At 39.7% G+C, this 20,140-nt stretch overlaps 1 protein-coding gene across 1 annotated transcript in view; it reads right to left on the bottom strand.

Moving 5' to 3' along the window:
• The window catches only part of Nipal2 (NIPA-like domain containing 2), a 77,296-nt gene that overhangs the window by 19,631 nt on the left and 37,525 nt on the right, over nt 1–20,140 (bottom strand). The window contains exons 5-6 of the mRNA XM_013012394.1: nt 19,991–20,050; nt 6,842–6,963 (exon numbers count right to left, since the gene is read on the bottom strand). Coding sequence (XP_012867848.1) covers nt 6,842–6,963; nt 19,991–20,050 — 182 coding nt within the window. The remainder of the gene's footprint in view (nt 1–6,841; nt 6,964–19,990; nt 20,051–20,140) is intronic.

Raw genomic sequence — 20,140 nt, 5'->3', positions numbered from 1 at the left:
CTCCTGTTAAATGAAACTAAAAAACAAAACCAAACCATAATTTCGAGTTTGGTTTTAGTTTTAACATTCAAAAACATTTTTGGCTACTCTTAGTCTTACCCAAAGCCAAACATTTTGAGAAGAGATGATATCTCTGAGCTGAAATCATAAATATGAAGGTTTACTTTCTTGACAGCAGAGAAGTAAAAGCACTAACCTTTTTTCTTAAAAATTGTTGGGAGTTAGGCACTTGAGTGACTCCATGTTACAAGGTTACGATCAAAATCCTGGCATCAAACAGTTACACCATCCCTCAGCAGTTATTTCACATTAAGTGCAGGTTATTGCACATCAGTGCTGTGCTTGAGTGGAGCACAAGAAAGCATTTCGGATTTATAAGAATATTAAATCTAGCCCCTTTCAATAAATACTAATAACCACCTTAACAAATGCCTGGAGTTAGGAACTTGATTGTTTCCAAGATGATATTCTACTTAGAGTCTCTTCTCAATCAACTTCAATTTCTGTTTGAAGGTTTTTTTTTTGTTTGTTTGTTTTTTTGGTGTTGGTTTGGTTTCCTTGAATCCTCGGTGGCTTTGGGAAGCTGCAGGATGTTATCTTTCTCATTTAAAAACCTTTTCATCTAAAATGGAAAATTAGACCATTCTTTGGACTTGTCTTCTGCTAAATTAAAAGAACGATGTTTTTCACTTTTCCTTATAGGACTAATTTGCCAGGACTTTAATTTAATTGAGCCATGCTAAAAAGCTATTAAAGTGCCATCTCTTTGCCTTCCCTAAGGCTGCCACTGGGACACTGGGACATTGGGTGTCCCAGACTTGGCTCACCTTGCTAGTGGTTAACAGGAATGCCCTCAGCCAGGTGTCTGCAAGCCCAGGCTTCCATGGCTCCTCCGAGGGACCCTCAGAGCAGCCCTGCGCTCATTGCTCAGCGCTCTCCCCGAGCCAGCACAGGAGTGGAGAAGCCGTGTCCACTTACATGCTGACTCTTATTTTTTGGTGGGCTAACGGGGAGGAAGTTGTTACTAGTTCTAAAGAAACATGTGGAACTTTGAAAAGCTTTCAAACCCCATTTCTGTGGCTTCAGAGAAATAAAACACAACTTCTCACTATTCACTGAACGACTATAGTTGTATTAGGCTCCCCGCCTTGTGCTGAGAAGTCACCTAGCTCCCAGGAATAAAATATTCAAGCAGAATGAATTAATGTCAGCTCTTCCACTGCAACATTTTCTCTCTCTCTGAAAATATCAATATTAAAGTAGTTGTGATCTTGCAGGTTGCTGTGCCCCAGAAAAGACTGTACTGCTGATTGCACTCTGTGAGGTCAGGGAGATGATAACTCTGATTGCGTGCCTGCCTCTGCACACTATTTTCATCTTCCTTCCTTCCTTCCTTCCTTCCTTCCTTCCTTCCTTCCTTCCTTCCTTCCTTTCTTTCTTCCTTCCTTTCTTTCTTTCCTTTCTCTTTCCTTCCTTCCTTCCTTCCTTTCTTTCTTTTTCTCTCTCTTTTCTTTCTTTTTTTTTTTTTGTCGGTTGTGAGGCTTGAACTCACCTGGGCGCTGTCCCTGCACTCTTCAGCTGAAGGTGAGTGCTCTACTGCTTGAGCTACAGCACCACTTTCAGTTTTCTAGTGGTTTATTAGAGATAAAGGTCTTATGGACTTTCCTGCCTGGGCTGGCTTTGAACCTCGATCTTCAAATCTCAGCCTCCTCAGTAGCTAGGATTAGAAAGGCGTGAGCCACTGGCACCCCGGCTATTTTCAGGCTTCTATTTGCATCAGTTTATGAAATCCTCACCATCATATCTCCATTTTACAGATGAGACAACTGAGGCACGAAGGATTACATGATGCAGCCCTAGGCAGGCAGCATGATGGCTTTCCAAGGAGGTCCATGCCTAAATCTCCAGAACATGGGACTATGTTATCCCATATGGCAAGGCACTTCTATTAAGACTATGAACCTGAGATAGGAAGATTATCCTGGATAATTCAGGAGGGCCCATTGCAATTTCACAAATCCTTCGAATTGTAATGTGGGAAGGACCCTAGCTGAGGACCTCTGGGGAAGGCAAGGGAACAGGTTCATCCTCAGAGGTTCTGGCAGGGAATACCACCTGCCCAACAGCTAGTCCACTGAGACCTGGCCTAGTAAACTGTAGGGCAATAAATTTATGTTGTTTTAAGCCACTTGCTTTAGGAGAATTTGTTACAGAAGTAATAGAAAATGAATCCAGGTTTTGGTTCCTGAAGTCTTTCCAATGGAATAGATTCTTCAGAATGAGTTTTCTGATTGAGTTTGGGTTTTCTGGATTGGTCCTCCAGTCTAATTAGACTCAATCACTCAGTTTTCAGTGGTAAGAGAAGACATTGGCAAACTGAGGGATAAAGTGGCAAAAGAGACATGCAACGGTGTCACTGGATGATCCACGTCTGGTGCTAAAATATGAATCTGGCTCTACCTCCTCTTGTCTCACCAAGCTCTTTCTTGTAGGCATAGCCTTTGGTATGGCTACTTTGTCCAAAAGAAGTGGGCTCTACAAAGGTTCTCTTTGAGGCCAAGTTTGGACAAAAAAGGTTTGATCCTTGGTTTCTTAGTTCTGCATAGAGAGATGTCTGGAGGAATGCTCCCTTCTAGCCACCCCAGATGAGGACAGTTTAGCTTTGAATTCTGGCTCTTCTACTTCCTACTTAGGTGGCTTTGGGCCAGTGACTGGACCTCTCCAAGCACTGGCTTCCAATCACTGAGATGCAGAGGATAGATGGTGCATGTAGAGCTGTTAAACAGGTAAATCAGAGTACAGTGAGAGCGGTGCATATGCTTGTCTGCTCAGAGTGCTGGCAGCTATCCTGCCAAAGCCTTTCCTTAAGCAGGGGTGAAAGCGCCATTCTCATTGAGACAGAACTGCAGGAGAACATAGCGATGAAGACCTTGATGTCTTGTACACACATTTCTTCCCTTCAGGTTCTAAGCACCTGATGGCGGTTATTTTAAGCAGCTTTGCCAGAAGGGCAGACAATAATTAGCTTTGGGGTACTGAATGGCTCCAAATGACAGACAAGTCTCTGCTGCTGCTTTAATTTTTGGTCTGGAGGAGAGAAAATGATCACTGTGTGGATTACTTTATGAAGGACTTTATGTTTGCCACAGAGATCTCAATTTGAATAATTAGTTGGACAATCTGAGTGGAAAAAACAACCCTGATCAAGCCTGCCAAAGAAGTAACTATGACTTAGGGCTGTGTTTCTCCCTATCCTTCTCTGCAGAAGATGTTAATAGGTATTACCAATAAAACTCCTTCAAGAACAAGGCCCTGTCATCAAATAAGTTTAGGCATGCAGGAATATCAACAATTATTTACCCATTTCTTTCCTTAGGCTCTTAACTTGCTTCCAGAAATGGATTCTTCAAACAGATCATGTTACACAGTATCTCTCCCTGGCAGTTTGATCTTGAAACTCCACTTGCTTTAGACTTTTGCCAAATATGGTGAGGGGACTTGCAATCTATGGCAGACAGGTCTGGAAAGGCTGTGCTAGTGCCTAAGTAAGGGCAGTTTATTCTTCCCAGCTAGGAAATACCAGGTTCTCAAATCCCCTTAGTGCAAAATAGCACCAGACAGAGGATGAGCTCCTGGCCCTCCTGGCTGTGGGGCTTCACTTGATGGCCACACAGAAGGTAAGGCAGACATCCAGGTGTGCCAGGTCAACACATCAGGAAAGGTTATCAGAGGGACAAGTCTGGAATGCAGCTTTGCAATTATTTTTTGGAAAATATATTTACTCGTAAATTATTTAATCAGTCTTGAAAGGCAATTCCAGTTCTGCATTTATACTTGGTGTAATACATAAACAGGTAGATAAATTATTTGCTGAAGAACAAACAGTCTTAGTGTAATTATGGTCACTGAAGTCATACTTTGCAGAAAAAGCACAGACTCTGCCACATCTGAAGATTAAATGTTTATTACTAAGATGTTTAATAGGGTTAAGCCAAACTTCAGCTAAAGATTTTAGTGCGTATTGATCAGTCTCAGGGTCTGTAGAGATGCACATAAATAATGAATTAAGTTTTAAAGGAATACAGATGCTAGATGCCAACAGCATGGTTCAAATGTGACTTTATTAAAGATTTCTTTTATGCTATCTTATAAGTATTTAGAATTAGTTACATTTTTCTTCGACATGGAATTTGCTTTCAAAAGTGCTTTTATGATCATAATATGATTTTACAGAAGCCTAGCTCTCTCCAGGACTGTACAATTTCTGCTGTAGGAATTCTTCTCTATAACCTAGGTGCCTAATCAGTTGAATAAATTAATGAATGAATATAAGAAGTGATTTAGGAAAATGGCAAAACAATTATAATTAATTTCAGATTATTTTCTTGTGAAAGTATAAGGTTGAGTAAAAAGTAGTTTGGGTCAGTGGCTCATGCATGTAATCCTAGCTATTCAAATACTTAAATACCAAAAAGCTGTAAGTGGAGCTGTGGTTCAAGTGGTAGAGTGCCAGCTTTGAGAAAAAAAGCTAAATGAGAGCCGGGTGCCAGTGGCTCATGCCTGTAATCCTAGCTACTCAAGAGTCTGAGATCTCAGGATCATGGTTCAAAGCCAGGCCAGGCAGGAAAGTCTGTGAGACTCTTATCTCCAATAAACCACTAGAAAACTGGAAGTGGAGCTGTGGCTCAAGCGGTAGAGCACTCTCCTTGAGCTGAAGAGCACAGGGACAGCGCCCAAGCCCAGAGTTCAAGTCCCATGACTGACAAAAAAAAAAAAAGCTAAATGACAGTGCCCAGGTCCTGAGCTCAAGCCCCAATACTTGCATCACTGGTAGAGCACATGTACAAGGCCCTGTATTCAATCTCCACTAACACCTCAAGAGAAATATATATATGTAGGTGTTTTCTCTGGTGTCAAAACAAGTCCTATCATCATCAAGCAATTCAGTATATTCCAGGAAATAAGACTTGATGCATCTTTAGTCTCCAAAGGATTTAACTTAGGGTATTAATTTTCTGATCACAGGCTATACGATTCTTTTATTGCATAGAGAATTTGTTTTGCCCAGAGGCAAAAGGTAGTAATGTGTGGGTAAGACTTCAAGTCTGGCCTATTATGAAATATTCAACAAAGTATAAAGAAAAGAAATAGCTCACAGAGATTAAAACTCCTTTAGTGCTTATTGTTGATTGATGAGAGCTGTGATAGATAAGGGACTGCATTATCTTGGACAGGTTAAAAAGATGGGGCAGGGGAGATACAAAGTCTGAAGAGAGACCCCAGAAAGGCTAAACCAAGTGCTCTACTGCTTGAACCACACTCTAGTCTGAGGATTTTTTTTTTTAAAACAGTAAAAACAGCCGGTTGCAAGGGGCTTACATCTGTAAATCCTAGCTACTTAGGAGGCTGAGATCTGAGGATCTTGTTTGAAGTCAGCCCCAGCAGAAAAGTCTGTGAGACTTTTGTCTCCAATTAACCACCAGAAAAACAGAAATGGCACTGTGGCTCAAACTGGTAGAACTTTAACCTTGAGTGCAAAAGCCTAGGGACAATGCTCAGTCCCTGAGTTCAAGCCCTACAACTGACAAAAAATAAATAAAAAAAAAAAGGAAAAAACTGTAGAATCTGAGAAAAGAGTAAAGAGGGAGAAATGACCGTGAATACTTTTGTTCCAGTGGTCAGACTATATAGAGATGTCAGAGTTATATAACTCTTGTCACATGCCCTTGTAAATAGCACTTTTAAAGGTTTGCACATAAAAGTAGGATTATGCTACTTTGCTTTGCCTTTTTGTGCTTATTTGTAGTACTAAAAGTGGAACTCAGGGGCTCATACTTGCCAGATGGGTGTTCTGCTTATTGAGTCATGTCTCCAGTCCTACTTTTTGCTAATTATTTTGAAGGTAGAGTCTAGCACATTTTTCTTTCTGGGATGGCTTTGAACAGCAACCTTTTAAATCCAGAGTAGCCAGGATTACAAATGTGAGACACTGGCATCGGGCTTTTTTTGCTACCCTCTTTTCCCCCCCGACCCTGGACCCAAATGACAGAAGACTAAAATAGACAGCTTTTTGAGGCCTTTTCTGTTTTGTTTTGTTTTTTGGTCCGGTTGTGGGGCCTGAACTCTGGGCCTGGGCACTGTCCCTCAGCTCTTCAGCTCAAGGCTAGTGCTCTACCACTTGAGCCACAGCGCCACTTCCGGCTTTTTGCTTATGTGGTGCTGAGGAATCGAACCCAGGGCCTCAGGCATGCAAGGCAAGCGCTCTACCACTGAGCTACCTTCCCAGCCCTTGAGGCCTTTTCTAAAATCCTAAAAAGTATGGTTCTGGATGCTTTATTCTTTTTATTGAGTTTACTGTTTTACCAGTCTATTTCTTGGTTAAATGCTCAGCTAGACTATCCCACTTTTCTTATTACTACCTGCTGTTTCTAGAATTTTCTTATTTTCCAATCTTGGTCGAATTCTGTAATGAGTTACCCATCTACTATTTTGACCATGTCTTTTTTTATGACCACTGTTTATAGTCACTGTATCAAATAAAAATTTCAAATGAATATCTGCAGATGTATGCATTAGCTTATTCAACTCTTCTTCCTCCTTATCTCTTAGCTTCATACCATCATCACTTGCTCCTCTCAGTCTGTTCCTTTTCAAGGACTTTTTCAAAGAGGCTTCTACTGTCAACTAGTATTCCAAATACTTCAATATTGGTCAAGTATATTTACCTCTTAACCAGGTATTGTGCTAAGAAGAAAAGATTGCATCCATTTTTCTAACACCTGCAGATAAAGGTGATCTGAATAATACACTTCAAGGCTAGTAAAATATTTTGCATTCTTACCACATAGAGCAGAAACTGCCAGCCAACAAAGTAATATTGTACTGTTCTCGCAGAGATAGCTTGAGTTATGTTGGGAGCAAAGTTCACCAATAAATATGTTCCTGTGAAGGCCAATGTTATACCTTGAGAGAAAATGGAAAAGACAAATCAAATTGAAAAGGGATACTTCAAAGCTTCTTGTTGACACAAACATTACCTAGAAACAGAGCATTACTTGTAAATGCACGTCCAATTAAAATAAATTTCATCAAAGGCCTTCAAAATAGAAGCAAAGCCTTCAAAATAAAAGCCAGGGGGATGGAGCAGGAAATAACGTCTGACTTTTCTCTTTGGTCTAGATGAATCCTGGCCTTTTCAGGGAAGCTTCCTCAAAGGTAGAGAAGCTCAAAGTGCATGCACATGGAGGTGTGACTGTTTCTATGTGGACCAAGGAGTGTATAATGGATCCAGACATGTCTAGGTCCTAATCTAGAGCTAGACTGCAGAGCTCAGAGGATGGGAGAACTCATACGCCATGAATCATGGTATATATTTACTCATCTCTAGAGCATCTACACTCACTATGCTTTGGTACTTTGAAGCTCTGGTATGAGCACCTTAATCACTGTCACTGATAGGAGTCCTTTCAGCAGAAAAAATGATGGTGACAATGGAATTCTACTCATCCATTAGAAGGAATGATATTGCTCTATTCATAAGGAAATGGAAAGACCTGGGAAAGATTTTATTAACTGAAGTAAGCCAGACCCAGAGAAACACAGAGAACCACATGGATTTATATCTATAAATCTATAATTAACCACACTGGGTGGTATGCAAGTGGTTGCAAATGAATTAACTAAAGTATAAAAGACTCTATGGAGAGCTCAAATAGTAAAATTCTTTAGAAAGACCAAGTCAGTACCCAACAAAATAAGTACCAGCAAATGGGTACTTACAAGAGGGGATGTGGTCAAGGGGAAAGGGGAAAAGAAATGAAGGGGGGTGGAATTTGTTGTATATACTACATATTTAAGAAAAATAAAGGGGCTGGGAAGGTGGCTCAGTGGTAGAGTGCTTGCCTTGCATGCATAAGGCCCTGGGTTCCATTCCTCAACATCACATAAGCAGAAAAAGCCAGAAGTGGTGCTGTGGATCAAGTGGTAGAGTGCTAGCCTTGAGCTGAAGAGCTCAGGGACAGTGCCCAGACCCAGAGTTCAGGCCCCATGACCGACAAAAAAAAAAAAAAAAGGAATTAGGTAGGCTAACAGTGGTGACGATGTTGAAAGGGTGACATAGTATACATAAATGGATTTGTTAAAAGGCAAAAAAAAATCCAATACATATACTAAAAGATTAAGAAAAGTGAAGGAAGGGATGGGTTGTGAGGAGTGGGTGAGAATGTTGAAAGGTGTGACATTGATCAAGATGTATTGTTTTCATAAGCTGTTTTGTTGAATGGCAATCCCTCTGTACAACTACTTAAAGATAATAAAAATATTCAAAAAGTAAAAAAAGAAAATAATTTGCCTGATAAAAAGGAGAAAAAAACAATGAAGAGTTCTTACCTTTATGTGATTTTACTGATATAATGTATAATCTAGAATTCCAAAATCAGCCTAATGAAACCAAATCATATTATCAACCATTTTTGTTTTCATGGGGCACTAGAGCTTGAACTCAGGGTCTTGCTTTTGCTAGGCAATCATTCTACCACTTGACCCATGCCTTCAACACTCTCTTCCTTTGGCTTTAGTTACTTCTTTTTTGATAGGGTCTTGCATTTTTATTTTATTTTTTGCCTGAGCTGTACGGAACCACAGTCCTCCTATGCGTACATCCTCTATAAATGGGACCCCATTTGAATGACAGTAGCCTTATTGGGTGAGAAGAGATCTCACTAACTTTTGCTCACTATCTTCTGTTCAGTTGAAGAACTATCATCTTCATGATCGCCTTTCTCAGAGTTGCTGAGATTATAGGCATAAGCCACCAAACTGGGCCTCTTATCACTGTTTTAACATTATTTAAAAACATGGAGGGACAGGCCCTTGTGGCTTATGCCTGTAATCTTAGCTAATCAGGAAGCTGAGATCTAAGGATCTTGGTTGGTAGCAAGCCCCTGCAGGATTCTTATCTCCAATAAACTACTCAGAAAAGGCCAGAAATGGTGCTGTGGCTCAAGTGGCTAAAGAAGCTCAGGGACAGCACTCAGGCTCTGAGTTCAAGCCCCAGTACTAGAACAAAAATAAGTATATAACAAATAAAACCACCTGGGTGCTGGTGGCTCACATCTGTAATCCTAGCTAATAAGGAGGCTGAGATCTGAGCATCTTGGTTCAAAGCCAGTTGGGGAAGCAAAGTTCATGAGACTCTTATCTCCAATGAGCAACCAGAGAACCAGAAGTGGAGCTGTGGCTCAAAGTGGTAGAGCACTAGCCTTGATCTGAAGAGCCCAGAGACAGTGTTTAAGCCTCATGATCAACCAAAAAATAAAAATAATAAATAAAATCATGGAAGAAGGGAATATGAATGGGAAGGGGGCAAACGGAGGACTTAACCTTCTGAGAAACTGATATAAGTAGTGTTTTTCTGATGTTTGAAAACATGAGTCAACTTGTTTCATCCTTGGAATCAGTGCTGTGGATATAATTTACAACCAACACCGATTTTAACCTGAAACCAATTTGGCTTGTTTATAAAATCTCACAGTTTGAAGGCACAGAGTTCTTATTCCTCTGCACTACATGATTTAGGTTTTGACCTTTTGTTTCTGAGAACAAATAATGCTTGTTATTTCACACATGCTAGACAACACCTATTCACACTATTATAGAAGCTACAAATACATTTCTTCTAATTTATTCTGTAGTACTTTGTAAGACAAGATTATATACATAATTTCTAAAGCTATTTCTAGTGAGAATGTCTAAAAGGAAAATCAATAAACATTATTAAACACTATAATAAAAGTGAAATAATGAAAACTATATATACGAACTTGGGGGAAAATGATTAGTCAGTCACGTCCTTTCTTTGGAAGAAAACGAAAAGGTTATGTAACAATGATTCCACATCAGGTTCCCAGAGGGGTTAGGTGGCAGGTAGACATAAGCTGTCAGCCAAGGGAGCTCAGCAATATTTGATATGTGCCAACCAACATATTGATCCTGAGAGCTCAATCAATCAGCTTCATGAAAGCTACATAGATGACCCTATCCAGTATTTCTTTAAAAAGAACGTAAGAGTTACTTAAAACAGGGTTTTAAACTGGAAGGGCACACTAGCACTAATCCATTGAAAACCTTTATTTACTTTATTTTTAGTTTTATTATTATTATTATTGTGTGTGTGTGTGTGCGAGCGCGCATGCACGCGCGCTGCTCCTATGGCCTGAACACAGGGTCATATGAATTTTTTGAATTGCTTCTTCTACTTCATTGAAGAATGTTGTTAGGATATTGATGGTCATTGCATTGAATTTATAAATAGCTATTTTCAATCTTGCTATTTTCACATTGTTAATCCTCCCAATCCAGGAGCATGGGAGGGTTTTCTACTTCCTTAAATCTGCTTTAATTTCTTTTTTAGGTTTTTAAAGTTTTCATCAAAGAGGTCCTTCACCTCTTTAGTTAATTCCTATTTTTTTTGGGGGGGGAGGGTCTGAGTCTATTACAAAAGGAGTTGCTTTTTGATTCCAATCTTACTCTTCTCATTATTAGTATACAGAAAAGCTACTGATTTTTGTAGGTTAATTTTATACCCTGCTATTTTGCCAAGGTTTTGGATCAGCTCAAGTAACCTGGGAGAGAAGTCTATGGGGTCCTTTCGATACAGGATCATATCATCTGCAAAGAGGGAGAGTTTTACTTCTTCTTTCCCTATTTAGATCTTGTTTCTTACCTTATTGCTCTGGCTAGGAATTCTGCTACTATATTGAAGAGGAGTGGACAGAGTAGATATCCTTGTCTCATTACTGATTTTAGAGGAAATGGTTTTAACTTTTCACCATTAAGTATAATGCTAGCTACAGCCTTTATTATATTAAGGAATGTTTCATGGATTCCTAGTTTTTCAAGAGCTTTCATCATAAAGGGGTGTTGGGTCTTGTCAAATGCTTTTTCTGCGAGATGATCATGTGGTTCTTGTCCTCGTTCTTATTGATGTGTTGAACTGCATTAATTGACTTGAGTATATTGAACCATCCCATTTGGTCATACTGTATGAGTTTTTTGATTATTTGTTGAAGTCAGTTGGCCAGAATTTTATTGAGAAGTTTTACATCAATGTTAATTAAAGAAATAGGCCTACAGTTCTTTTTTGTTGATGGGTCCTTATCTGATTTTGAGATGAGCTCACCCAATCTTTCTTTTCAACCATTTTCATTTCAGCTCCTATGACAACTGCAGAAGTGGTTCTGGATAGCTGCTCAGCATTGTATACTTGTTCGTTTCACATCATTTGCACTTTTTATGTGTTACTGTCTCCTTTATGAGTCACTAGCCTATTTTCATAAGTATTTAGAAGTGTTGAAGATAGTCATTTGCACTTCATTAAATAAAGTTCTTTGGAATCTATTTATATCCACTTTCTTCTAAAAGTGGCATAGTATGTCATTTCCTGCTATTTTTAATTTGGTAAAGGCACAACTATTTCTTCTTTTAGAAGATACAAACTTCTGGGGTTGGGAAGGTGGCACAGGGATGAAATGCTTGTCTTACATGCCTTGGGTTCGATTCCTCACAACCACATAAGCAGAAAAAGCCGGAAGTGGCACTGTGGCTCAAGTGGTAGAGCGCTAGCCTTGAGCTCAAGAGCTGATGATAGTGCCAAGGCCCAGAGTTCAGGCCCCACAACTGACCAAAGACAAACAAACAAAAACAATATACAAAATTCTAACTCAGAAAACTTCCTGCCACTTGAGCCATACTTCCAGTGTTTTGCTGGTTAATTCGAGATCTAAGTCTCTCAGATTTGTCTTCCAGGGCTGGCTTCAAACTATGATCCTCAGATTTCAGCCTTCTAAGCAGCTAGGAGTATAGGCATGAGCCACCAGCCCAGTTAGAAGTCTACTTTACATTTCTGTTTATTTATTTGTTGGTTCTAGGGTTTGTACTCATGGTCTCATGTTCTTGTTAGTTGTGCTTGCTCCACTTATGTTCTACCACTTGGGTCATGCTTCCTTCCAGGTTTTCTGTTTTATTTTTATTTTTTTGAGATAAGAGTCTAGCATATGTTTCTGTCTGAGCTAGCCTTAAACAGATATCCTCTAGATCTCAGCCTCCTGTCTCACTGGTGTGACTCATTGGTGCTCAGCCTATTTTATTTTTTATTACAGTCCTTTTTTTTTAACTGTTACATTAAACTGCCTCATGTGTGAATTAAGGAGCAAGGCTGCTGAGTGCAAGGGTAGGGACCATCATTCACATGCTGTTTGACATGAGTGGATCTCCACAACTGGGCAGAGAATGAGGCTAGACAGAAGGCACTGATTCCTCCTGACAGGGGTCTCTGGGGTCTCTGACTAGTCTCAGATAATCTCTGGCCCTAAAGTTCCTTTAGGTCTGCTTTCCTAAGGGATGGTGTTCACTGAGCACCAGTGTGATAGAATTAATGTCCCTATCAAAGGATTGATGCCTATTTATGTGCAGTTACTATCTGTAAAGGAGAGATTGACCCAAGTTCAAGGTCAGCTTGGGCAAAAGTTAGTGGGACTCTTCCCATCTTAATCAATATGCTGGGCATAGTGGCATGTGTTTGTGGTATCTGCTACACAGGAGGCATAGGTAGAAGGATCATGGCCTGAGGCTGGTCCCAGACAAAAACAAGGGATCCTATTCAAAACTATAACCAAAGAATGGATTGGAGGTGTGGTTCAAGTGGGAGAGCACCTGCCTGGCAAGTTTTAGGTTATTCAAATCTCAGTACCACCTCCTCCACACACACTTCACCCACTTAAAAAAAGTCTAAAAAGGTTGAATATATTTGGAAAGACCTCTCAGAGAAAGTGTTAACATTTACCATAAATTTCCAGGAAAAGAGAATATGATTATCCTATTTTCTGACCATACTTGACCGTACCTACTGCCATGCAGTCATGTTTCAAGGAATAGTTTGTACTTTGGGAGACATTTGGTGCATTGCTGGATATGGCTGTGAGAACACAGCCTTTGTTTCAGGAAGCTACTGCAAAAGTCCCTGTAGACACATTGGACAGAACTGGAACTATGATTCCAGGGACCAGAGCCTAGAATCATGTCCCTCTGGGTGCTCCTGTTCACTGGCTCCTCCTCCTGATCCCTGCTGGGGTCAGGCTATGCATTACAAGATAGTGTGCACAGTTCCTCCTCAACTGACATTCTGTTTCCCAGGCCACTATTTCTCCTAACTAAAACCTGCATTCTTCAACAATTTGGTTCCCATCCCCCAGCTGAATGTTAACTACGCACTTAGTCAGCACTATCTATTTATTGTCTATTTTCTGGCTTCTGCAATCTGATTTCTAAGAGTTGTCAGTTTTTCAGCATTCATCTAACCTGACTCCAAATAAGATTGTTGTCTCATTCTTTTAGCCCCCTAAGTGTCTCAACCAGTGCAAGTCCAATGATTACTTCTATGGGGGGGGCACACGTCACATCTGGGAACACCTTCCAGCACTGTGGTCATTCTGGATTCTTCAAGCTCATGGCAGATGATCCTCAAAGACGCCCCAAACTGCCAGGCGCTGGTGGCTCATGCCCGTAATCCTGGCTACTCAGGATGCTGAGATCTGAGGATCACGATTCAAAGCCAGCCTGAGTAAGAATGTCCATGAGACTCTTATCTCCAATAAACCACTCAGAAAACCGGAAGTGGTGCTGTGGCTCAAGTGGTAAAGTGCTAGCCTTGAACTGAAGAGCTGAGGGACAGCATCCAGGCCCAGAGTTCAAGCCCCACGACAAACAACAACAAAAGAAGCCCTAAACTGAGAAGTCTCACTAATGCTGTGGGCTCAATAGTCTTGGACCTGTCATCAAAAAAGGCTCCAAGCCAGGTACTGATGGCTCATGCTTGTAATTCAGGAAACTGAGATATCAGGATCAAGGTTCAAAGCCAGCCCAGGCAGAAAAGTCTATGAAACTCTTATTTCCAATTAACCAGCAAAGGGCCAGAAGTGGAGGTTTGGGTCAAGTGGTAGAATGGCAGCCTTGAGCAAAAAACCAAGTAAGAACTCAAGTCCATGAGTTTAAGCCAGCACTGGCATGAAAACAAAACAAAACCAACAAGGCAAGCAAACTTAAAAAAGGCTCTTATGTATTTTATTTTATTTTAGTCACTCGTGGGGCTTGAACTCTGAGCCTGGGTGCTGTCCCTCAGCTCTTCAGCTCAAGGCAAGCGCTCTACCACTTGAGCCACAGCGCCACTTCCGTTTTCTGAATGGTTTATTGGAGATGAGTCTCATGGGAAGTGGCGCTGTGGCTCAAGTGGTAGAGCGCTCGCCTTGAGCTGAAGAGCTGAGGGACAGCTCTCAGGCCCAGAGTTCAAGCCCCACGACCGACAAAAAAAAAAAAAAAAGTATTATATGTGAAATAAATTTCTTATGATATCCAAAGAAATGGAAATTAGGTGTTATAGTTTAGATGGAGGACTGATGTATAAATATATGACTTGAAGCTCAAAAAAAAAAAAAAAGAGTCTCATGGACTTCCCTGGCCGGGCTGTGTTTGAACCAGGAATCCTCAGTTCTCAACCACCTGAGTAGCTAGGATTACAGGCATGAGCCACCAGCGCCCAGCTAAGGCCTTTGTCTTGAGGCTGCTCTGAAAGCAAAATGGCTTCTATCCTCTCAACTAGAAATGGCCCTCCATTTGACTGGGTTACTATTGGGAAAAATAGACTCAACTACCCACTATTAACACCTCACTATTAATCTCCTGACTTCCCAAGCAGGACAACCCTTTGTAGGTGATCTGAAGTCATCAAACTGGTCTCTGGGGATGGGGTGGGGTGGGGTGGGGTGGGGGAGAGTGCTGATGAGCTGGCTGTAATTTTTATTTCTTTGGTGACATTAACTGGGCTTAAATCAACTAGCATCTCACTGACAGTTAGATTTGATATTTTTGATGACTTGAGGGAAAAGAAAGAGGAAAATACTATAGTTTTTGGCTGGTTAAAGGAGACACAAATCTGGTGCTTTTTAAAGGAAAAATAATCATTAAAATAATTTAGAATTATTAATCCACTAAGAATCAGTGCACAGGCCAACGCCTGTCATTGAATTAATAATAGTTGGCGATTCATTTCAGACATAGCTTTTGTGAGGTCATTTTTTTTTTTTTTGAGGCCAGTGGTGAAAAGCTTCATAGCCACAGAGCAACATTTGGCAATAAATTAGTTCAGCTTGTTTCCACATGGCCCCCAAATCTTCATTTGTTCCATCATGAAAAACAAACTTTCATTTGCTTGAAGTAGGGGGAAATAAATGATTTTCCTTCTCACATTTTGACAATTTAATTTTTAGCATGCTCATATGTTAGTCTTTAAAACACACCACTAACTACTCTTTTCCTTGTTTGGTTTTAGTCTCTGTCAAGAAAAAAAATGCATTTTTCCCCTTTTAACAGAAAGAGCTAAATTTTTCTCAAGGCAAAAGCAATAAAAGCCCAAAGAAAACAGATGTGACTTAACACAGTACTGAGTGTGGATGGGGAAAGTTCTTCCCTGGATGCTTATCATGTGAAGTGAGTTGTTTAGATAGTGCCATTACTCCTGGGTGATGGTTAAATTTGGGACACAACTCTGGTTTATTCTTGTGACTCTAGATTCAAGGTAAGAACTGGTCACTTTTAACTGGGGTGTGAAGCAAATGTGATTTGTCCCAAAGCATTCAGTTAGAAAGGCAAAAACACAACCACAAAACCACCCCGAGGCATGAGAAATGTTACCTGAATTAATGAAGTTTGAAAAATATCCTAAGTTTCCTATGATCAGAGTGTAGTAGTGGGTAGTGGTGGTTGTTATGGTAATAATAATAACAGCTACATTTCTTTCTTTCCTTCTTTCCTTTTTTTTTTGTCAGTCATGGAGCTGGGCCTTGTCCCTGAGCTCTTCAGCTCAAGGCAAGTGCTGTACCACTTGAGCCACAGCACCACTTCTGGTTTTCTGGTGGTTACTTGGGGATAAGAGTCTCATGGACTTTACTGCTCAGGCTGGCTTTGAACTGCGATCCTCACATCCTGAGGATCCTCCTGAGCTGAGTAGCTAGGATTACAGGTGTGAGCCACCAGTGCCCAACTAACAGCTACATTTCTGAGCACTTATTTTTTTTTTTTTTGGTTGGTTGTGGAGCTTGAACTCTGGGACTGAACACTGTCCCTCAGCTCTTCAGCTCAAGGCTAGCTCTCTACCACCTGAGCCACTGCATCACTTCTGTTTTTTTTTCCTAGTGGTTTATTGGAGGTAAGAGTCTCACAGACTTTCCTGCCACGGCTGGCTTTGAACCTCGATCCTCAGATCTCAGCCTCCTGAGTAGCTAGGATTACAGGCGTGAGCCACCAGTGCCTGGCTTCTGAGCACTTATTATGGGATAGGCCCTAAACTAGGAAGAGTTTTAATACTTAAGCTCATGTAATCCTGTGAGGGAGGTAATGTTATCTTCATTTTAAAGAACTGGAACTTGAGAATTAAAGAAGGGATTTATATAACTTTGTAAAGGCCACACAGTTCCCTAAACTCTTAAAATAAGCTCATCAGGTTGCTACTGTTAGGACACTGCTCCATCACCTGCTAGTTAAGTGATTTGGGTAAGTAATTTAACTTCTTCAAGTACCAGATTTTAGGTGAGGAAATCCATGTGAAATACAACATATGAACTGGCAAGAGTAAGTGTTTAATATTCGCTACTTGTTATTTCTCTAGAAAAAAAAAGATTAAAAGCTCCTAAAAAGTTAATTGGAGGTTTTACTTATTTTGGTGGAACTAGGTTTAAACTCAGGGCTTCACACTAGCTAGATAGTCATTCTACCAATGAGCAATACTTCTCCCCCTTCTTTGCACTGTTAATTTTGGGGGACAGGATTTCACTTCCTGTCCAGGTGTGTGCCTGTGTCATGATCTACTTGTTTAGGATTCTCACAGAGCAAAGATAACATGTTCAACTCTTGGCTGAGAAGGAGTTCAGCCTTAAGCTGAAGTCTTCCAAATCTCAGACTCCTAAGTAGCTAAGATTGCTTGTGCTTGGCTTTTCGTGTGTGTGTGTGTGTGTGTGTGTGACTCCTAAGTAGCTAAGATTGCTTGTGCTTGGCTTTTCGTGTGTGTGTGTGTGTGTGTGTGTGTATGTGTGTGTGTGTGTGTGACTCCTAAGTAGCTAAGATTGCTTGTGCTTGGCTTTTCGTGTGTGTGTGTGTGTGTGTATGTGTGTGTGTGTGTGTGACTCCTAAGTAGCTAAGATTGCTGGTGCTTGGCTTTTCGTGTGTGTGTGTGTGTGTGTGTGTGTGTGTGTTATAGTTTTTAGTATTTTTAGTATTACCTCTTGGGAATTTCTTGGGATTAAGAGAGATGTTAGTCACGCAATCCATTCTAAATCTGAATATGTGAGTGTGAGTTTAATTTATATCCTTTAATTTGTGAACTAATTCATTGCTCCTTGTAATTGTTTAGCTGATCTTGGGCTTTTAAAGTTCATAATTAACTCATTTGAGCACATTGATATTTCTAGTATTTTCCTTAGCTATAGTTATGACTTACATTTATTTTTCTCTTAGACTTTCTGGGAAGCAGCTGTAGTCCAGTAGTAAACAGAAACTGACTTTTACATTCTGGACTTTGGTTAACACTTCTTGTATTAGTGCATCTGTAGGGCCTCTTTAAATCCTTTTCTCCAGATCTTCCTGTCCTGTTTGGTTGTTAGAACCAATTTAAGTATTACTTCTGCTGTGATTATTCATTCTACTCTTCCCAACCAGAAGAAAGAGCAATCTCTCTTTATTCTAAACCAGTGGCTCTTAATTTGGGGTAATTTTTTTCACTCATAGAACATTTAGTAACACTTAGAGACATTTTTAGTTGTTAAAGCCAAGGTGAAGGGCACCACAGACATCTAATAGGTAAAAGATTGCAGAATGCTAAGCACCCTAAAACTCAGACAAAAATTCCTTCAGTGATGAATTATTTACCTCAAAATGTCAGGAGGGCTGAGATTCAGAATACTGTTCTAAACTGAAGGCTCATGTCAGTATGCTACATTTTACTTTCTACTTAAGAATCTCTACAGTTTATCATAAACTGTAAAATATTTGCAGATAGGGAATCTGTAATAATAACAATAACAATGATTTTTTTGTGTGTGCTGGTCTTGGACCTTGAATTTAGGGTCTGGTTGATATCCCTGAGCTATTTTGCTCAATGCTAATGCCCTACCACTTAAGCCACAGCTCCAATTCCCACTTTTTAGGTAGTTAATTGGAGACAAGAATCTCAAGGTCTTTCCTGCCTGGGCTAGTTTTGAACCATGACCCTCAGATCTAGATGCCTAGAATTATAGGCATCAGGGCTGAGCAATAATCTTTTTATCACTACTATTCAAGGCAATTAGCAAATCCTGCATTATACCCATCTTTATTGTCTTTTAAAATTAGATTGATTTAATCAGTAATCAAACATTCACTATAAAATATGGTAGATGTTAGATTAAAAAGATACACAACTCCTTTAAAACATTTGATAAACAAGAGAAATTATAGGATCTAATATTTTAATTTATAAAACTCATGTGTTGGTCATTCTTATTTCTGATTTCATATGACTTCTCCAAATGATTCCATAAACCACAATGTATAAAAAATAGTATGCTGGAAAGGATACAAATCACATATGAATGCATTTAGAAAAGCATTTTAACCATGAAAAATGTGACAATGTTGACTAAAAATTCTACTAACAGAATCAAACCAAGGAGGGAAAGAAAAAGTGGAAACACTTTCAAGACGTGAAGCTCAAGGGAAAGAAAGATGAGCAGGGAAACAAATGCTCAACATACCAACACTGGCGTCATATATAGAGCTCACATAAAAAAAAAAAGATCTCCTTACAAGAGGATAGGCATTGTTTTATTTAAAGTGCCTAAAGTATCTGTATTCATTTTTATATGTCAGCAGCAATTCAAACAATTTTTGTTAAAGAAGAAAAAATGATTCACATCATTCTTTTCACCAATGATATTTCCAACAAAAGCAAGAAGATACAATGAATAAATGAGAGCTTCACTAGGGAACAGAAATCTTTCTTATAGCCAGGAAAACTACTGTTTTTTTTTCCATTAATAACTATTCCCAAATAAAGAGTTTGAAGAGTACACTTCGGTGCTACTTTTATTTTTTTATTTTTTTGTTTTTTGTTTTGCCAGTCCTGGGGCTTAAACTCAGGGCCTGGACACTGTCCCTGAGTTTCTTTTGCTCAAGACTAGTACTCTACCAGTTAAGCCATAGCACCACATCTGGCTTTTTCTGTTTATGTGGTACTGAGGAATTGAACCCAGGGCTTCATGTGTGCTAGGAATGCATTCTACCATTATCCTGGTGCTACTTTTAGAAGGAGCTAAATTACAATAGGTAGTTACTTGCTGTATTAATTTTTTGTTTTTTATTGTGAAAATACCGTACAGAGGGGTTACAGTTACATGGGCAAGGTAATGAGTACATTTCTTATCAAGCATTGTTGCCTCCTCCTTTGTTTTTCACCTATCATCCCTTCCCTCCCATCTCCACAACTACACTCCCCCCCACCCCCACCCTCTGTAACTCCCCTTCGCTGCATTAATTTTTATAGTTTTCATTTTGATGAAGTAGAAATGTAACAAGGTTGCAAATAATGTCCTTCCAACTAGGATAGTCTATTAGCTAACACAGATGTCTTCATTGTATTTTATTATGTCTATGAAAATTTCATAATATTAATAACAGCAGTAATACAAAATGCTAACTTGCTATGATCATTAACAAGAACAATGGGCACAATGAGAATGCCAAGTATGTGTGTGAGAAAAGAGTACCTCCAACCCAGGATGAGCTATGATGTGAGACATCCATTTCAGTAATTTTTTTCTCAGTTTTTAAAGTATACATGTTTGTGGGTAGTGTGAGCAATTTCTTGATTAGGCAGTGCTGTAACTGCATGAATTAAATAACAACTTACCTAATAAATCAGAGGCTCTCAGATTTTCTTTCAGGAACAAGACAGAAATAATGGCACTACCTATAAAGAAAATGGCCATTAATGATAGTTTCAATATAAAAACATGTATTACACAATGCCATTTGAAAGGAATTAAACGTTTTATGCCTT

Source organism: Dipodomys ordii, unplaced genomic scaffold, assembly GCF_000151885.1.
Source record: "Dipodomys ordii isolate 6190 unplaced genomic scaffold, Dord_2.0 Scaffold17, whole genome shotgun sequence".
NCBI classification, from domain to species: Eukaryota; Metazoa; Chordata; class Mammalia; order Rodentia; family Heteromyidae; genus Dipodomys; species Dipodomys ordii.
Note: the sequence above shows the minus strand (reverse complement) of the source record. Positions and strands in the feature narration are given on the sequence as shown.